Raw genomic sequence first — 14,122 nt, 5'->3', positions numbered from 1 at the left:
GATTATCTGACATGTTGCACAGACTGATTGGTCCCTTTGGGTAGCTCAGAGGAAAAGGCTGTCAAGATCCCTTTTCACACATCTGTTATTCTCTCCCCAAAAAGGCTTATAGACGTTAGACCTGGGTTCAAGTACTATTTGAAATAATTGCAAATACTTTGGCTGGGCTTTATTGAGCTCCCCCGATGCAATAAACCAATAGAATAGCCCATCTGGCATGCAAGGTAGGCTAGAGCAAACGTTCAAAGTTTTTGAAAGATTTCAAATAGTATTTGAACCTGTTGTAGACACTGAGGTAACACTTTATTAGGGTTCTAAATCTGTATCTCAAAGTTCAGCGTTACAGCGTGATAGAAATTTAAAGGCAATGTTCCCACGTTAGCGGAGACTGCATTCACTGTAAACGCTGCATATGTCAGCTCACACGGAAATTACCTTTAAATGTATATCCCAGATTCTATCATGGCAGAAATATGATTAAAAAGGATTGATTACTTTTCCATTTTAAAAAGTACATTGCCAGACAGTAGAGCTTAACAGGGTTTAGAAAGCTATGAAGGCTCATACTAAACCTATGACAACATAAAGCGCCATGGTTACTGGTTTACATGGTAGTAGTTTACAGGGAAAGGAGCTGAGAAATGCCTTCAAGACGCTGGGTAGAATGGGCCTCTTTATGCTATTGTGTTTTTAGAATTGCAGGTGTGCGATATACAGCCTGGATTCTGTTTCAGCTACATTTTTCACATACAATGTACATTTATTACACACAGTGTAACATATGTTTGCTAGCCTCCTATTGATGTAAGCTTCAGAAGCTGCAGAAAAATGGAAGTGAACTGAACTGCTGGACACAACAGAACAACAGTACGGAGTGGAGTGGACAAAAGGCCAAGGAGTGGATAATCGCTCATGGACAGATTCACGTGTAAACGGAGAGAACGGGCAGTGACAACTTTTGCAATAATTTTACTTCTGGGAAACCGAGATTAAGGAGAGGACAATATGACAGAGGAGTATGGTGGCCTGGTAGGGCCACATAGAACCAATGTATTTTATTATTAAACACAATGTTGATCCACAGATGATACAATGGACACTTGTCAATCAAGCAGTACTGTCTGCCAGTATCTCAAGGCATTAGCAATACAGAACTAATAATAATAATAGTGACAAATCTGTCTTCAGACACACTTACTCACATATAGGAGTGTAGAGTGAGAAACTTTATTTTACTAGACTTGAGACAGAGCACTACTGTCATAGGTGAGCTGAAGCATACGGGATGGAATGGGGATAGTTAAATTATGCAATAGGAATAGACAATGAGTATAAAGTGGATTCCTCTCCTCATCTCCTCTCCTTCTGCACTGATCTGAAAGCACTGGGTTGGTGAAAACAGTAAGGCGAAAGCCTGACGGAAATGGGTTTTTACCTGTCCAGTTCTTTCATATCAGCGCAGAGAAAGAAGGAAATAAAGGATAGGAGCCAATGGGAGGAAGCCACTTTTTACTAATTGAGAAGCACCCAAAAGCACATCCAGTTCCTAACATGAGCACATAAAGGCAGGAAGCAGCTGGAGGTTAACTTTAAATGTTCAGCTGCTAAAAACTTATCCAGGAGAAAGTTGTCTTGCACATACAACAGAAAAAAGAACAAAGATATTCACAAGGATTTAGGACACATCTCCTGACTTGTCAGACCACAGTTTCTAGCTATTGATATCCCACATTGTCACCCCCCCCCCCCCCCCCCCCCCCCCCCCCCCCCCCCCCACTCTCCAACCCCCCGCCAATTTTTGAAATTGTGTCCATCTCTTGAGGTTTTCAGGATCATTATTTGTGTGTGTGTGTGTGTGTGTGTGTGTGTGTGTATTTGTGTGTGTGTGTAAGAGAGCGAGAGAGAAGTTGAGATGCTCCGGTAGTAATGTTGGACCAGCTAGACTTCATTGTTTTCTTCACCAAATATATCCTTCATCATCTGCCTCTCCCACCTCTCCTTCCTCCTCCTCTGCATTCTCCTCCGCTTCTTTATCTTCCTCATCCTCCCATCCGACCCCACTGCCAAAATCACCTGAATATGCCACCGCCTCATCTGGAAAAGAGGGTGAGACAGAGCGAGAGAGAGACAGAGAGAGAGAGAGAGAGAGAGAGAGCGAGAGACAGAGAGAGAGACAGACAGAGAGAGAGACAGACAGAGAGAGACAGAGAGAGACAGAGAGAGAGACAGACAGACAGAGAGAGGCAGACAGAGAGAGAGACAGAGAGAGAGAGCGAGACAGACAGACAGAGTGATGAGAAGAGAAGGAAGTGAGAGATTGAATTAACCAATGTATCTGTATCCAAATATGATACTTCATTCACACTTCTGTTCCCTGTATTGATCAATTCCATCCATTTAATCCGATGGGAAAAAAACACTGAAATACATTTGTTTAAAACAAACATTGAAAGAGGTGAAGTAAAGGGTATTTGTTTGACTTTGTCTGGGTTTTAATGGCTGTTTCTGAACCCTGCCGCAGGAACCATTCTAATCAGCAGCAGGTTCCGTCCAGCCAGGTGACCATTTTATCTTGAAATACTTTTCTCTCAGCGACAAGCAGCCCTTTAGAATGCAAATGATCCCTGATAACATGATTTGAATGTGGCACTGCATATACTCACTTCTTAATCCCCATTGATGCGTATCAAAGTAGCATAGTGGAGGTATATACCTATCAGCAGACACTCTTATCCAGAGCGACTTACAGGAGCAATTGAGGTTATGTGCCTTGCTCAAGGGCACAGCAACAGATTTTTCACCTAGTCTGCTTGGGGATTCAAACCAGCGACCTTTCGGTTACTGGCCCAACGCTCTTACCCACTAGGCTACCTGCCGCCCCAATTATCCATTATGTAGTACAATAGAGAAATCATGCACAAAGTAGCCTACACAATCACAAAGTAGGTGAAATATATTCACATGCGCTCCGCACACATAGCCTAGTTTCAGCGGAATATCATCTGCAGGCAGCAAGAGCGCGCAGCTCTCAGTAGCCGGTAGGTAGGAAAGACGTTTCAACTTATGACATCTACCAGTAAATGCTAACTAAGGCAACAATGGGTATGCAAACCAGGTATTGACAAAGTTTGGTCCGAAATCTTGGTTAGTAGGCTATTTGTGATGTGCAATTCAGTCATCATGAGCTGTTTGCATCAGGGGCACAGGCATGAGTGGGCTTGGGTGGACACAGGCCCACCCACCTGGGAGCCAGGCCCTGCTAGGCCCACCCAATGAGATTGAGCAAAAACTAAAAAATAATAAATTATTATTACAAAAAACATAGTTCCACTCACCAGATGATGATAATTTGAAACAACCCTTTACTGCTGTCAATGAACAAAAGCGCCCTCTTTGGCCTCATGGGTGGAATGTTATTAATATTTTTCATAATTTCATAATTAATAAAGATTTTTTCAAAAAACCCGGTGTTTCTATGTTAAACAGTTTTGTTATATTTCAGTCGTCTGTGATGTATATAAAGTGTAATATTGGGATGCAAACTAAAAATTGAATACATTTCAACTCTATATCTGACATCGTACAGGTGTCTTCTTTTTTGTAAGCCCATAACCATGTGTGTGAGGTGTATACTTTTGTTTCAAAGTAGATTTCTTTAAGACTACCAAGAACCACTCTGTGTGGCCCTGATTTAGCCCACTGCAGTAAAAGGTTAACTTCTTGTTTAAAGCTATTAATGAAAAGGGAGAAGCTAACAAATTAGCAACAACATCCTCTTCGATAACACCTGCTGCAGCCGCTGCAAACTAGGCTACAACAAAAGATAACTAGCTAGACCGTGTAAAGACGGTCCCACCCATTACAAGTCAAAATGTGATTGGTTGATTCCACTGTCACTCCAACATTTTGCCCTAAAACAGTTGAATGGCAGATGCCTTCTATCAAGTTTCTGATGGACTAGCCAATGGCTGACTTACATAGCTAGATAGGTTTATCTCCCAAGAGATGACCAAAGAAAAATCCTGATTGGATATTTTTTTATCTTCAGCATTAACCCTTTCCTTTCCAACAAAAACTGAAGAGATTCAATCAGAACATAATTGAAAAGAATAATATCATAAAAATTATTATTGTTATTATTATTTTATAAATCCTTAGCCCTTCATAGAATACCCTCATTGTTCACCACTGTGTTTGGGTTAGTAATAATTTGTAGATTGGCTCTATTTGCCCTCAGCATGCATTCTTTTCACCATTCTAACTGTCTAAAGAATCCATATGTTCTTCTGAAATATGAACACAGAAATACTGGATATTTTGAACTCTTATTATGGTGGTGATTTGACAAAATTACAATCATGGTCTTGAATTGGACTCGCATTTTTCTGGTCTCTGTCTTGATTCGGTTTTGGACCCCTTGTCCCCCTCCGGTCTTGGTCTTGACTCGGACTCAATTTCCTCCGGTCTTGGTCTTGAATCTGTCTCGCCTTAGGTGATCTCGAACACAACACTGCTCATTACTGTAAGTCGCTCTGGATAAGAGTGTCTGCTAACTGTGTATGGGTATCAATACTGATTGTGTGTGGTGGTCTGTAGCCTACTAAGTATGTGAGTGGGGTTCTATACTGAGTGTGTGCCAGGGGGGTTCAGCAATTGAACCCTGATTGTCTCTTACCACAGTCGGGGTTGCCATGGATTCTGGAGCTGGCTAGTTCCCCTCCCTGTTGGTCGACACACCAGCATTCTCCCCTGGCCTGATCACACTGCAGCTTCCTGTAGTATCCATCCTCATTACAGCTAGGGATAAACAAGCCTGACATGCACACACACACACACAAAGATGATATTACATATGGAGGCACACATGCTTTTTTAGACAGAATAAATATATGTTTGCATTTTGGTGTATGTGATGTTAAATTATCATAGCCTACTCTGTTACATATAAAATAATTAGTGTTTGTATTACAGACTATTAATGATCCTATGGTTTGATTAATTTAAGAAAACATTTAGTGGTTTGTATTAGAAGATTTTTTTTAAACATAGAAAAAAAAAACTACTTGTCACATGATTGTAAAAACAAACTGCAGTTTTGGAACTTGATAGTCCAACAATAGACCTGCAAATCACTGGTATGCTAATAACCCCAAGATTTTGTACAAATATAGCACCCCTTTCCTCAGCAGTCATTCATTTATGAGGAGGTCCCCAAGAAGGAGCTACAATGGAACCTAACTTTGTCCTCTCTGTGCGTGGAAACAGAATCCTGGTGCATGGGGGCTACACCTACAGAAAAGAATGAGATATGGCCAACATATCCTTCTGGAAATGTACAGAGTACAATTCGTACTCATACTCGTGGTTATCTCCCAGTTGTCGGGAGACCACAACCACATCCCGGACGGAAAGCAGATAGCAGTCTGACATGTACTCAAAGCATGCCCGGACCAACTGGCAAGTGTCTTCACTGACATTTTCAACATCTCCCTGATCGAGTCTGTAATACCTACATGTTTCAAGCAAATCAAATCAAATTTTATTTGTCACATACACGTGTTTAGCAGATGTTATTGCGGGTGTAGCGAAATGCTTGTGCTTCTAGCTCCGACAGTGCAGTAATATCTAACAAGTAATATCTAACAATTTCACAACATATACACAATACACACACATTTAAGAATATATACATATATGGGCAAGCAATGACAGAGCGGCATGGACTAAGATACAGTAGAATATTATAAAATAGAATACAGTATATACATATGAGATGAGTAGTGCAAGATATGTAAACATTACCAAAGTGACTAGTGTTCCATTTCTTAAAGTGGCCAGTGATTTCAATAGGGAGCAGCAGCCTCTAATGTGCTAGTGATGGCTATTTAACAGTCTGATGGCCTTGAGATAGAAGCTGTTTTTCATTCTCTCGGTCCCAGCTTTGATGCACCTGTACTGACCTTGCCTTCTGGATGATAGCGGGGTGAACAGGCAGTGGCTCGGGTGGTTGATGTCCTTGATGATCTTTTTGGCCTTCCTGTGACATCGGGTGCTGTAGGTGTCTTGGAGGGCGGGTAGTTTGCCCCCGGTAATGCATTCGGCAGACCGCACCACCCTCTGGAGAGCCCTGCGGTTGTGGGCGGTGCAGTTGCCGTACCAGGCTGTGATACAGCCCGACAGGATGCTCTCAATTGTGCATCTGTAAAAGTTTGTGAGGGTTTTAGGTGCCAAGCCAAATTTCTTCAGCCTGCTGAGGTTGAAGAGGCTCTGTTGCGCCTTCTTCACCACACTGTCTGCGTGGGTGGACCATTTCAGTTTGTCAGTGATGTGTATGCCAAGGAACTTGAAGCTTTCCACCTTCTCCACTGCGGTCCTGTCGATGTGGATAGGGGGGTGCACCCTCTGCTGTTTCCTGAAGTCCACGATCATCTCCTTTGTTTTGTTGACGTTAAGTTGACCACCATAGTCCCTGCGCCTAAGGAAGCGAAGATAACCTGCCTAAATGATTACTGCCCCGTAGCACTCACGTCGGTAGCCATGAAGTGCTTTGAAAGGCTGGTCATGGCTCACATCAACACCATCATCCCGGAAGCGCATACCGCCAAAACAGATCCACAGATGATGCAATCTTAATCGCACTCCACGCTGCCCTTTCCCACCTGGACACCTATGTGAGAATGCTGTTCATTGACTACAGCTCAGCGTTCAACACCATAGTGCCCACAGGGCTCATCACTAAGCTAAGGAGCCTGGGACTAAACACCTCCCTCTGCAACTGGATCCTGGACTTCCTGACGGCCGCCCCCAGGTGGTAAGGATAGGCAACAACACATCTGCCACGTTGATCCTCAACACTGGTACGTGCTTAGTCCCATCCTGTACTCCCTGTTCACCCACGACTGCAAAGCCAAACACGACTCCAACACCATCATTAAGTTTGCTGACGACGCAACAGTCGTAGGCCTGATCACCGACAACGATGAGACAGCCTATAGGAAGGAGGTCAGAGACACAACAACCTCTCCTCAATGTGAGCAAGACAAAGGAGCTGATCGTGGATTAGAGAAAAAGGCGGGCCGAACAGGCCCCCATTAACATCGACAGGGCTGTAGTGGAGCGGGTCGAGAGTTTCAAGTTCCTTGGTGTCCACATCACCAACAAACTATCATGGTCCAAACACACCAAGACAGTCATGAAGAGGGCACGACAACACCTTTTCCCACTCAGGAGACTGAAAAGATTTGGCATGGGTCCCCAGAGCCTCAAAAAGTTATACAGCTGCACCATCGAGAGCATCCTGACCGGTTGCATCACCGCCTGGTATGGCAACTGCTCGGCAACTGACCGCAAGGCGCTACAGAGGGTAGTGCGTACGGCCCAGTACATCACTGGGGCCAAGCCTCCTGCCATCCAGGACCTATATATTAGGTGGTGTCAGAGGAAGGCCCAAAAAATTGTCAAAGACTCCATTCACCAAAGTCATAGACTGTTCTCTCTGCTACCGCACGGCAAGCGGTACCGGAGCGCCAAGTCTAGGACCAAATTGCTCCTTAACAGCTTCTACCCCCAAGCCATAAGACTACTGAACAATTAATCAAATGGCCACCCGGACTATTTAACTCTTTCTTGAACTGCATTGTTGGTTAAGGGCTTGTAAGTAAGCATGTCACGGTAAGGTTGTATTCGGCACATGTGACAAATACAATTTTATTTTATTTTATTTTATTGTACTGAACAACATGAAAAAGAGGAGTTTGGAGACCAAGGAAAGCACACTGCACGTTTTGGAGTCTGCTACACCGGCCATGTCAGATGTTGTCAGGCATGATTTGCCCTCAGAAAATAACTTCAAAATCTGTATACAGAGGCACAGGCAAAAGAACAAAGAAGAGCAGATGCAGGTACCGGCTACAGTCCCTGGGAGCCATGGCATGGCAGCTGGTGGAGACCAGGTTGGACCTGCAAGTCTCCCCAATCCTGTCACCCCTGAAGTGGATCCAGTCATCCCTCAGGTGGGGAGCACGACGGGGGGAGGCCCGGCAACCCTCTCCAACCTGGTCATACCTGAGATCTACCATACTACACATCATGGAGAGCTGTTTCTTCAGCACGACAGTGGGCCAGGCCCAGACAGGATTCTGATCTTCACAACTAAAGACAACTTGGAATTAATGTGTGACTGCGAGCACTGGTTTGCCAATGGAACATTCAATAAGGTCCCACCTCCGTTCCAGCAGGTGTACACCATCCACGGGATGGTCACATATTGACGGGATATGCGACAGGAGACTGTGCTTGTAGCAGCCATTAGTATGCTGCCCGATAGGTCTGAGGTAGGCCTAGGTATAATCATTTACTAGCATATTAATGTTGTTTTAAAAGGATAGTTTTGCTTCTTTTCGACTTCCCTGGGCTGTGGATATTTCCTCCCAACAGTTTTTAGAATGTGTGTTAGCTAGTTATTTAGGAAGGTCCAGAATAACAATACGAATCTGGCTAGCATTTTTGGAGAACGTAGCAATGCTAGTGGAAATGGGTAGTTTCAGGGAGTGATGCATTCAAAAACATAAATTAAGTTAATTTAAAAAATATATATTTGAGGTGGAAATGCAATCTAACATCCTATTTTCTTTTCGTTGCATACAGTTGTGCGTTCCAGGAACTGAAGAAATTGAACCCGGATCTGAAGCCAGAATCTGTCTTGACTGACTTCGAGCCAGCAGCTCCCGTAAAGGCCTTCAAGAATGTGTTTCCGGGGTGTCTACAACCGGGGTTGCTTCTTCCATCTGGGTCCACTCTTCAGAGGGTAACTGTCCCACTGTCCTAAGGTGGCATCAAAGTACAGCAGCGACCCCGACTTCGCCCTCTAGATGCTCCACACGCTCGCATTTGTCCCGTCCACTGATATGATGAGATGTTTCAAGGAGATGGAGGAAACTCTGGTCTTTCAGGACCCAGCGTTGTCCACATTTGTGGCCGACTTTGAGGACACATGGATTGGGCGCCCGATGGGAAAGGGTCAAAGAAGCCGAAGAAGAGCACCGGAATTTACCATAGGTATGTCCTTGTCTGGATGTCTTTAGGCCAATAATGTTATTGGGCCACACAATGTTATACTACTAATAACACTAAATAGGCTAACAAATAAGCCCTACAAATAGGTTAATAATTATATACTAATAATAATGTTAGTATAATATGCTATGTTAGTATAATGTTAGTATGATAGGCTATTGCAACAAGGTTGATGACAACAGCAAATGGGTGTCTAACATGTTTCTATCTTTTGATTACAGAAATGTGGAACTACTACGATGCTGTCCTGAAGGACATGGGGAAGACCAATAACGTCACAAAGGGATGGTGTCAGTCGTTTGTGGGGCGTCTTACCGATACTACAGTGACACAACCCACAATTTGCCAGTTCCTCAATGCCTTGCAACTACAACAACATAGGACGTCACTACAGAGGGAGCAGGAACTCGCTGGTATTCTACATCCACTAAAGTTGTGTCACGTGCGCAGCCGGCAGCAGGAATTGAAGCGACTCGTGGAGGACTACCAGAATAAACCACTGGAGGAGTATCTGAGAGGCATCGCCACCTTCAACCACACTGCTATGACTGCTATGCAACACTTCAGAACAGAGAGCACCTTTAAACTGGCATACCTCCCCATGGCACTGCACTGGACGGGTCCTTACTGCATTGTTCATTCAGGCCTTTTTGTTGTTGTTATTTGCCTTCTTTGGTGCTTATTATTTTGTATCATTTTGTTGGAGAACCAGGCTATTTGTAAATAAAACAATTGTCATTGTGAATTATGGTTTTGCTTCATTCATTCTGTTGAATCCAGAGATCCATATCTAAAAAGCATTTGAATTGATGATGTGTGTAGGTTATCATATACACTTAATTTGACTTACTTAGGCCAGTCAGCTATACGTTCTGGCGAACCATCATACCTAATCACGGTCAGTGTAAGTGTAGTGTAGCTTAAATTATACTTTATGTATGCAGCATTTGTTTGCTGCAGCCAATTTCAAATGTCCTATTCCATGAATACAAATCCATTCATTGAGAAGGCATGGGATGGAGTGGAATAACTGTGTAGTCAGCACCATAGAAATAGAATGGCAATGTAATTCTAATATTCTATGGTCAGCATACTACTGCTGCACCAAAGGGCTGGCTAATAACTAGAGAACAAGGACACACATGCTATGAATCTGGACTAGTTCACCTTTACAAGATTACTGAGACTTAAGCACTGACACTTTAGAATACAGTGGGGGAAAAAAGTATTTAGTCAGCCACCAATTGTGCAAGTTCTCCCACTTAAAAAGATGAGAGAGGCCTGTAATTTTTTATCATAGGTACACGTCAACTATGACAGACAAAATGAGAAAAAGAAATCCAGAAAATCACATTGTAGGATTTTTTATGAATTTATTTGCAAATTATGGTGGAAAATAAGTATTTGGTCAATAACAAAAGTTTCTCAATACTTTGTTATATACCCTTTGTTGGCAATGACACAGGTCAAACGTTTTCTGTAAGTCTTCACAAGGTTTTCACACACTGTTGCTGGTATTTTGGCCCATTCCTCCATGCAGATCTCCTCTAGAGCAGTGATGTTTTGGGGCTGTTGCTGGGTAACACAGACTTTCAACTCCCTCCAAAGATTTTCTATGGGGTTGAGATCTGGAGACTGGCTAGGCCACTCCAGGACCTTGAAATGCTTCTTACGAAGCCACTCCATCGTTGCCCGGGCGGTGTGTTTGGGATCATTGTCATGCTGAAAGACCCAGCCACGTTTCATCTTCAATGCCCTTGCTGATGGAAGGAGGTTTTCACTCAAAATCTCACGGTACATGGCCCCATTCATTCTTTCCTTTACACGGATCAGTCGTCCTGGTCCCTTTGCAGAAAAACAGCCCCAAAGCATGATGTTTCCACCCCCATGCTTCACAGTAGGTATGGTGTTCTTTGGATGCAACTCAGCATTCTTTGTCCTCCAAACACGACGAGTTGAGTTTTTACCAAAAAGTTATATTTTGGTTTCATCTGACCATATGACATTCTCCCAATCCTCTTCTGGATCATCCAAATGCACTCTAGCAAACTTCAGACGGGCCTGGACGTCTGGCACTGCAGGATTTGAGTCCCTGGCGGCGTAGTGTGTTACTGATGGTAGGCTTTGTTACTTTGGTCCCAGCTCTCTGCAGGTCATTCACTAGGTCCCCCCGTGTGGTTCTGGGATTTTTGCTCACCGTTCTTGTGATCATTTTGACCCCACGGGGTGAGATCTTGCGTGGAGCCCCAGATCGAGGGAGATTATCAGTGGTCTTGTAGGTCTTCCATTTCCTAATAATTGCTCCCACAGTTGATTTCTTCAAACCAAGCTGCTTACCTATTGCAGATTCAGTCTTCCCAGGCTGGTGCAGGTCTACAATTTTGTTTCTGGTGTCCTTTGACAGCTCTTTGGTCTTGGCCATAGTGGAGTTTGGAGTGTGACTGTTTGAGGTTGTGGACAGGTGTCTATTATACTGATAACAAGTTTAAACAGGTGCCATTAATACAGGTAACGAGTGGAGGACAGAGGAGCCTCTTAAAGAAGAAGTTACAGGTCTGTGAGAGCCAGAAATCTTGCTTGTTTGTAGGTGACCAAATACTTATTTTCCACCATAATTTGCAAATAAATTCATTAAAAATCCTACAATGTGATTTTCTGGAGAAAAAAAATCTCAATTTGTCTGTCATAGTTGACGTGTACCTATGATGAAAATTACAGGCCTCTCTCATCTTTTTAAGTGGGAGAACTTGCACAATTGGTGGCTGACTAAATACTTTTTTCCCCCACTGTATATCAGCATTTATTGTAGGTTATTATAATATAAGATATGCACCACTCTTTTATCAGCATCCTACTGAGGAACAGAAATTGCTCCCCAAAAAGGGATGAAATTGGGATAGAATGTCACTTCTATCTAAGTAAATGCAGAATAAGGTGAAAAATGTGTTAACCCTTTACACTCGTACCTGTATACGGGTTGAAAATGGCAGACTTGGGCACTAATAACTGCCTAAATTGGAACGTAATGGCTGTACAGTAACATGCTATACATGATGTCAGAGCTCTGGCTCTGTGCTTAACAGCGCTGTATGGGTTTTGACTGACAGCCATTCTGAACTTGAGCACCGTGCGACAAGAAGTGGGCCCATCCCTTCCGGTAATTGGGCAACTTTTGCCAAAATAATTATGTCTGAGTTAGGGAAATGCTGTAAATTAAGATTACTCAATGTATTTTGAAAGATGAGACGTTGAGGATTATAATAAATACCGCTTTGATGTCATACAAACACCCTGTGAGTCCAAATGTGCACTTCACATTCCATATCATAAAACTCATGTCATATACAGTGTCAATGTTATGATCACTATGTTTGATGTATAGGTACAAGATGACATGGCGTCATACCCTGGGTTGTTCTAAACAGAATGTGCCTATGTTTGTCTATTGTGGAGAACATTTTCCACAGACCACGCATCTGAATGCACTCATGACTCCTTTCTATGTGCACCAAAATTACCATCTGTTTCTCTGAATTGCCTTTTGAAAGCAATAGCAAGCTTTCAAATCATGCCCACCCAGATTGTGATTTATAATGGACCATTTTGGATTGCGTAAACAACACCAGTAATTGTGTAAAGGAGGGGATGCAGGGCTGTGTTCCAAATAAAACAACTACCAGTGTGCTGCTCTAGTTCCTCAACAGCACAGCTAGGAGAGCTCAAAACTACACCTTATAGTTGAAGACTCTTTGAGTCATAAAAGTGCATTGAAATGACTTAGGAACTGTGCACACTTTGGAGAGGTGTGTGGCCACTTGGAGACACCAGTTAGTCCTCTCACTCAAACCCTTTAAATGTTTTTGTTGTATGTTTCTCCTACCCCACATTTAATATTAAGCTACTGAATGTATCCATAGTATTTTCTGATTTTGTTATCAACAAATGCAGCGAAAACAACAGTAAATGTAAAATCCACATAAAATCAACAGTGTAATGTTTGGATTCAGTCTTGTGTCAGGTAAACTGTTGTGTACTCACCTTTGGTCTAATCATTTCCCCATTATCTTTAAACTGTTCCCTTTTAATTACTACCATGGTTACGCATGTGCTTTTCATATTTCTTCTGTAAGAAGCATTTGACTGTATCCCTATCCATATAGGCCAATTTCCACAAGTGTAAAGGGTTACTGTAAATAATGTGAACTTAATGTTGCATTGGGGCATATTTATCTCAGCTGAGGCAGCCCTCTTGTCCCTGAGTCAGTGGCTTTCAATGGAACTGTGTGCGAGTATCAGAATGGCAGAGTTTCTCCTATACTCTGGCCAGCTCTGTGTCCTTTAAGAGTCCTGATACACAGCCTAGTCAAGTCTGCAGCACACACACAGTCATGCACGCACGAACACGCAAACTAGAAAACCTCACACATGCACACACACACACAGTGCACATAAACACTGGTTTAACCACATGATTTCACGTTATCACGTTGTCACATTAAATTAACATTTTAGCAGACGCTCTTATTCAGAGCAATTAGGGTTAAGTGCCTTGCTCAAGGGCATATCAGATTTTTCACCTAGTCAGCTCGGGGATTTAAACCAGCGACCTTTCAGTTACTGGCCCAACGCTCTTAACCGCTAGGATATGCTAACTCAAAGCCCACATGTACATCTGGGAAATGTGAATCATGCAGGAACAGATAATACATCATAAATACCCAGTTTCTTCTTGCCTCCCTCCTGTACTTGGATCCTCTCCAGCTCAGCCAGGCAGGGGGGCTCTGAGGGGGAGAGACACCAACGCTTCAGTACATCACTCCAATACACATACACACACTAATGCACACGTGCGCATGCACGCACGCACACACACACACACACACACACACACACACACACACACACACACACACACACACACACACACACACAAATACATTGGGTTGAGCTTTTATTGGTAAGTCTTTTGCTAAACTCTGAAGCTCTGAAATCAACTGGCCAAATCGTAGAAAATTCAGATAGGCATAGAAAATCTGTCGAACATTCA

The 14,122-nt window shown here is 43.1% G+C and overlaps 1 protein-coding gene across 1 annotated transcript in view; it reads right to left on the bottom strand.

The window, feature by feature from the left end:
• Window positions 1-1,017: 1,017 nt before the first annotated feature.
• LOC311110506 (testican-2-like) overlaps window positions 1,018-14,122 on the bottom strand; it is a gene marked incomplete at its 5' end in the record, with an annotated part of 14,063 nt that continues 958 nt past the window's right edge. Inside the window, 3 exons of the mRNA XM_084153026.1 lie at window positions 1,018-2,094; window positions 4,676-4,813; window positions 13,794-13,911. Coding sequence (XP_084009152.1) covers window positions 1,958-2,094; window positions 4,676-4,813; window positions 13,794-13,911 — 393 coding nt within the window. The 3' untranslated portion in view covers window positions 1,018-1,957. The remainder of the gene's footprint in view (window positions 2,095-4,675; window positions 4,814-13,793; window positions 13,912-14,122) is intronic.

The sequence above is a fragment of the Coregonus lavaretus genome (genome assembly GCF_964263955.1).
Source record: "Coregonus lavaretus genome assembly, chromosome: 36".
Classification (NCBI taxonomy): Eukaryota; Metazoa; Chordata; class Actinopteri; order Salmoniformes; family Salmonidae; genus Coregonus; species Coregonus lavaretus.
Note: the sequence above shows the minus strand (reverse complement) of the source record. Positions and strands in the feature narration are given on the sequence as shown.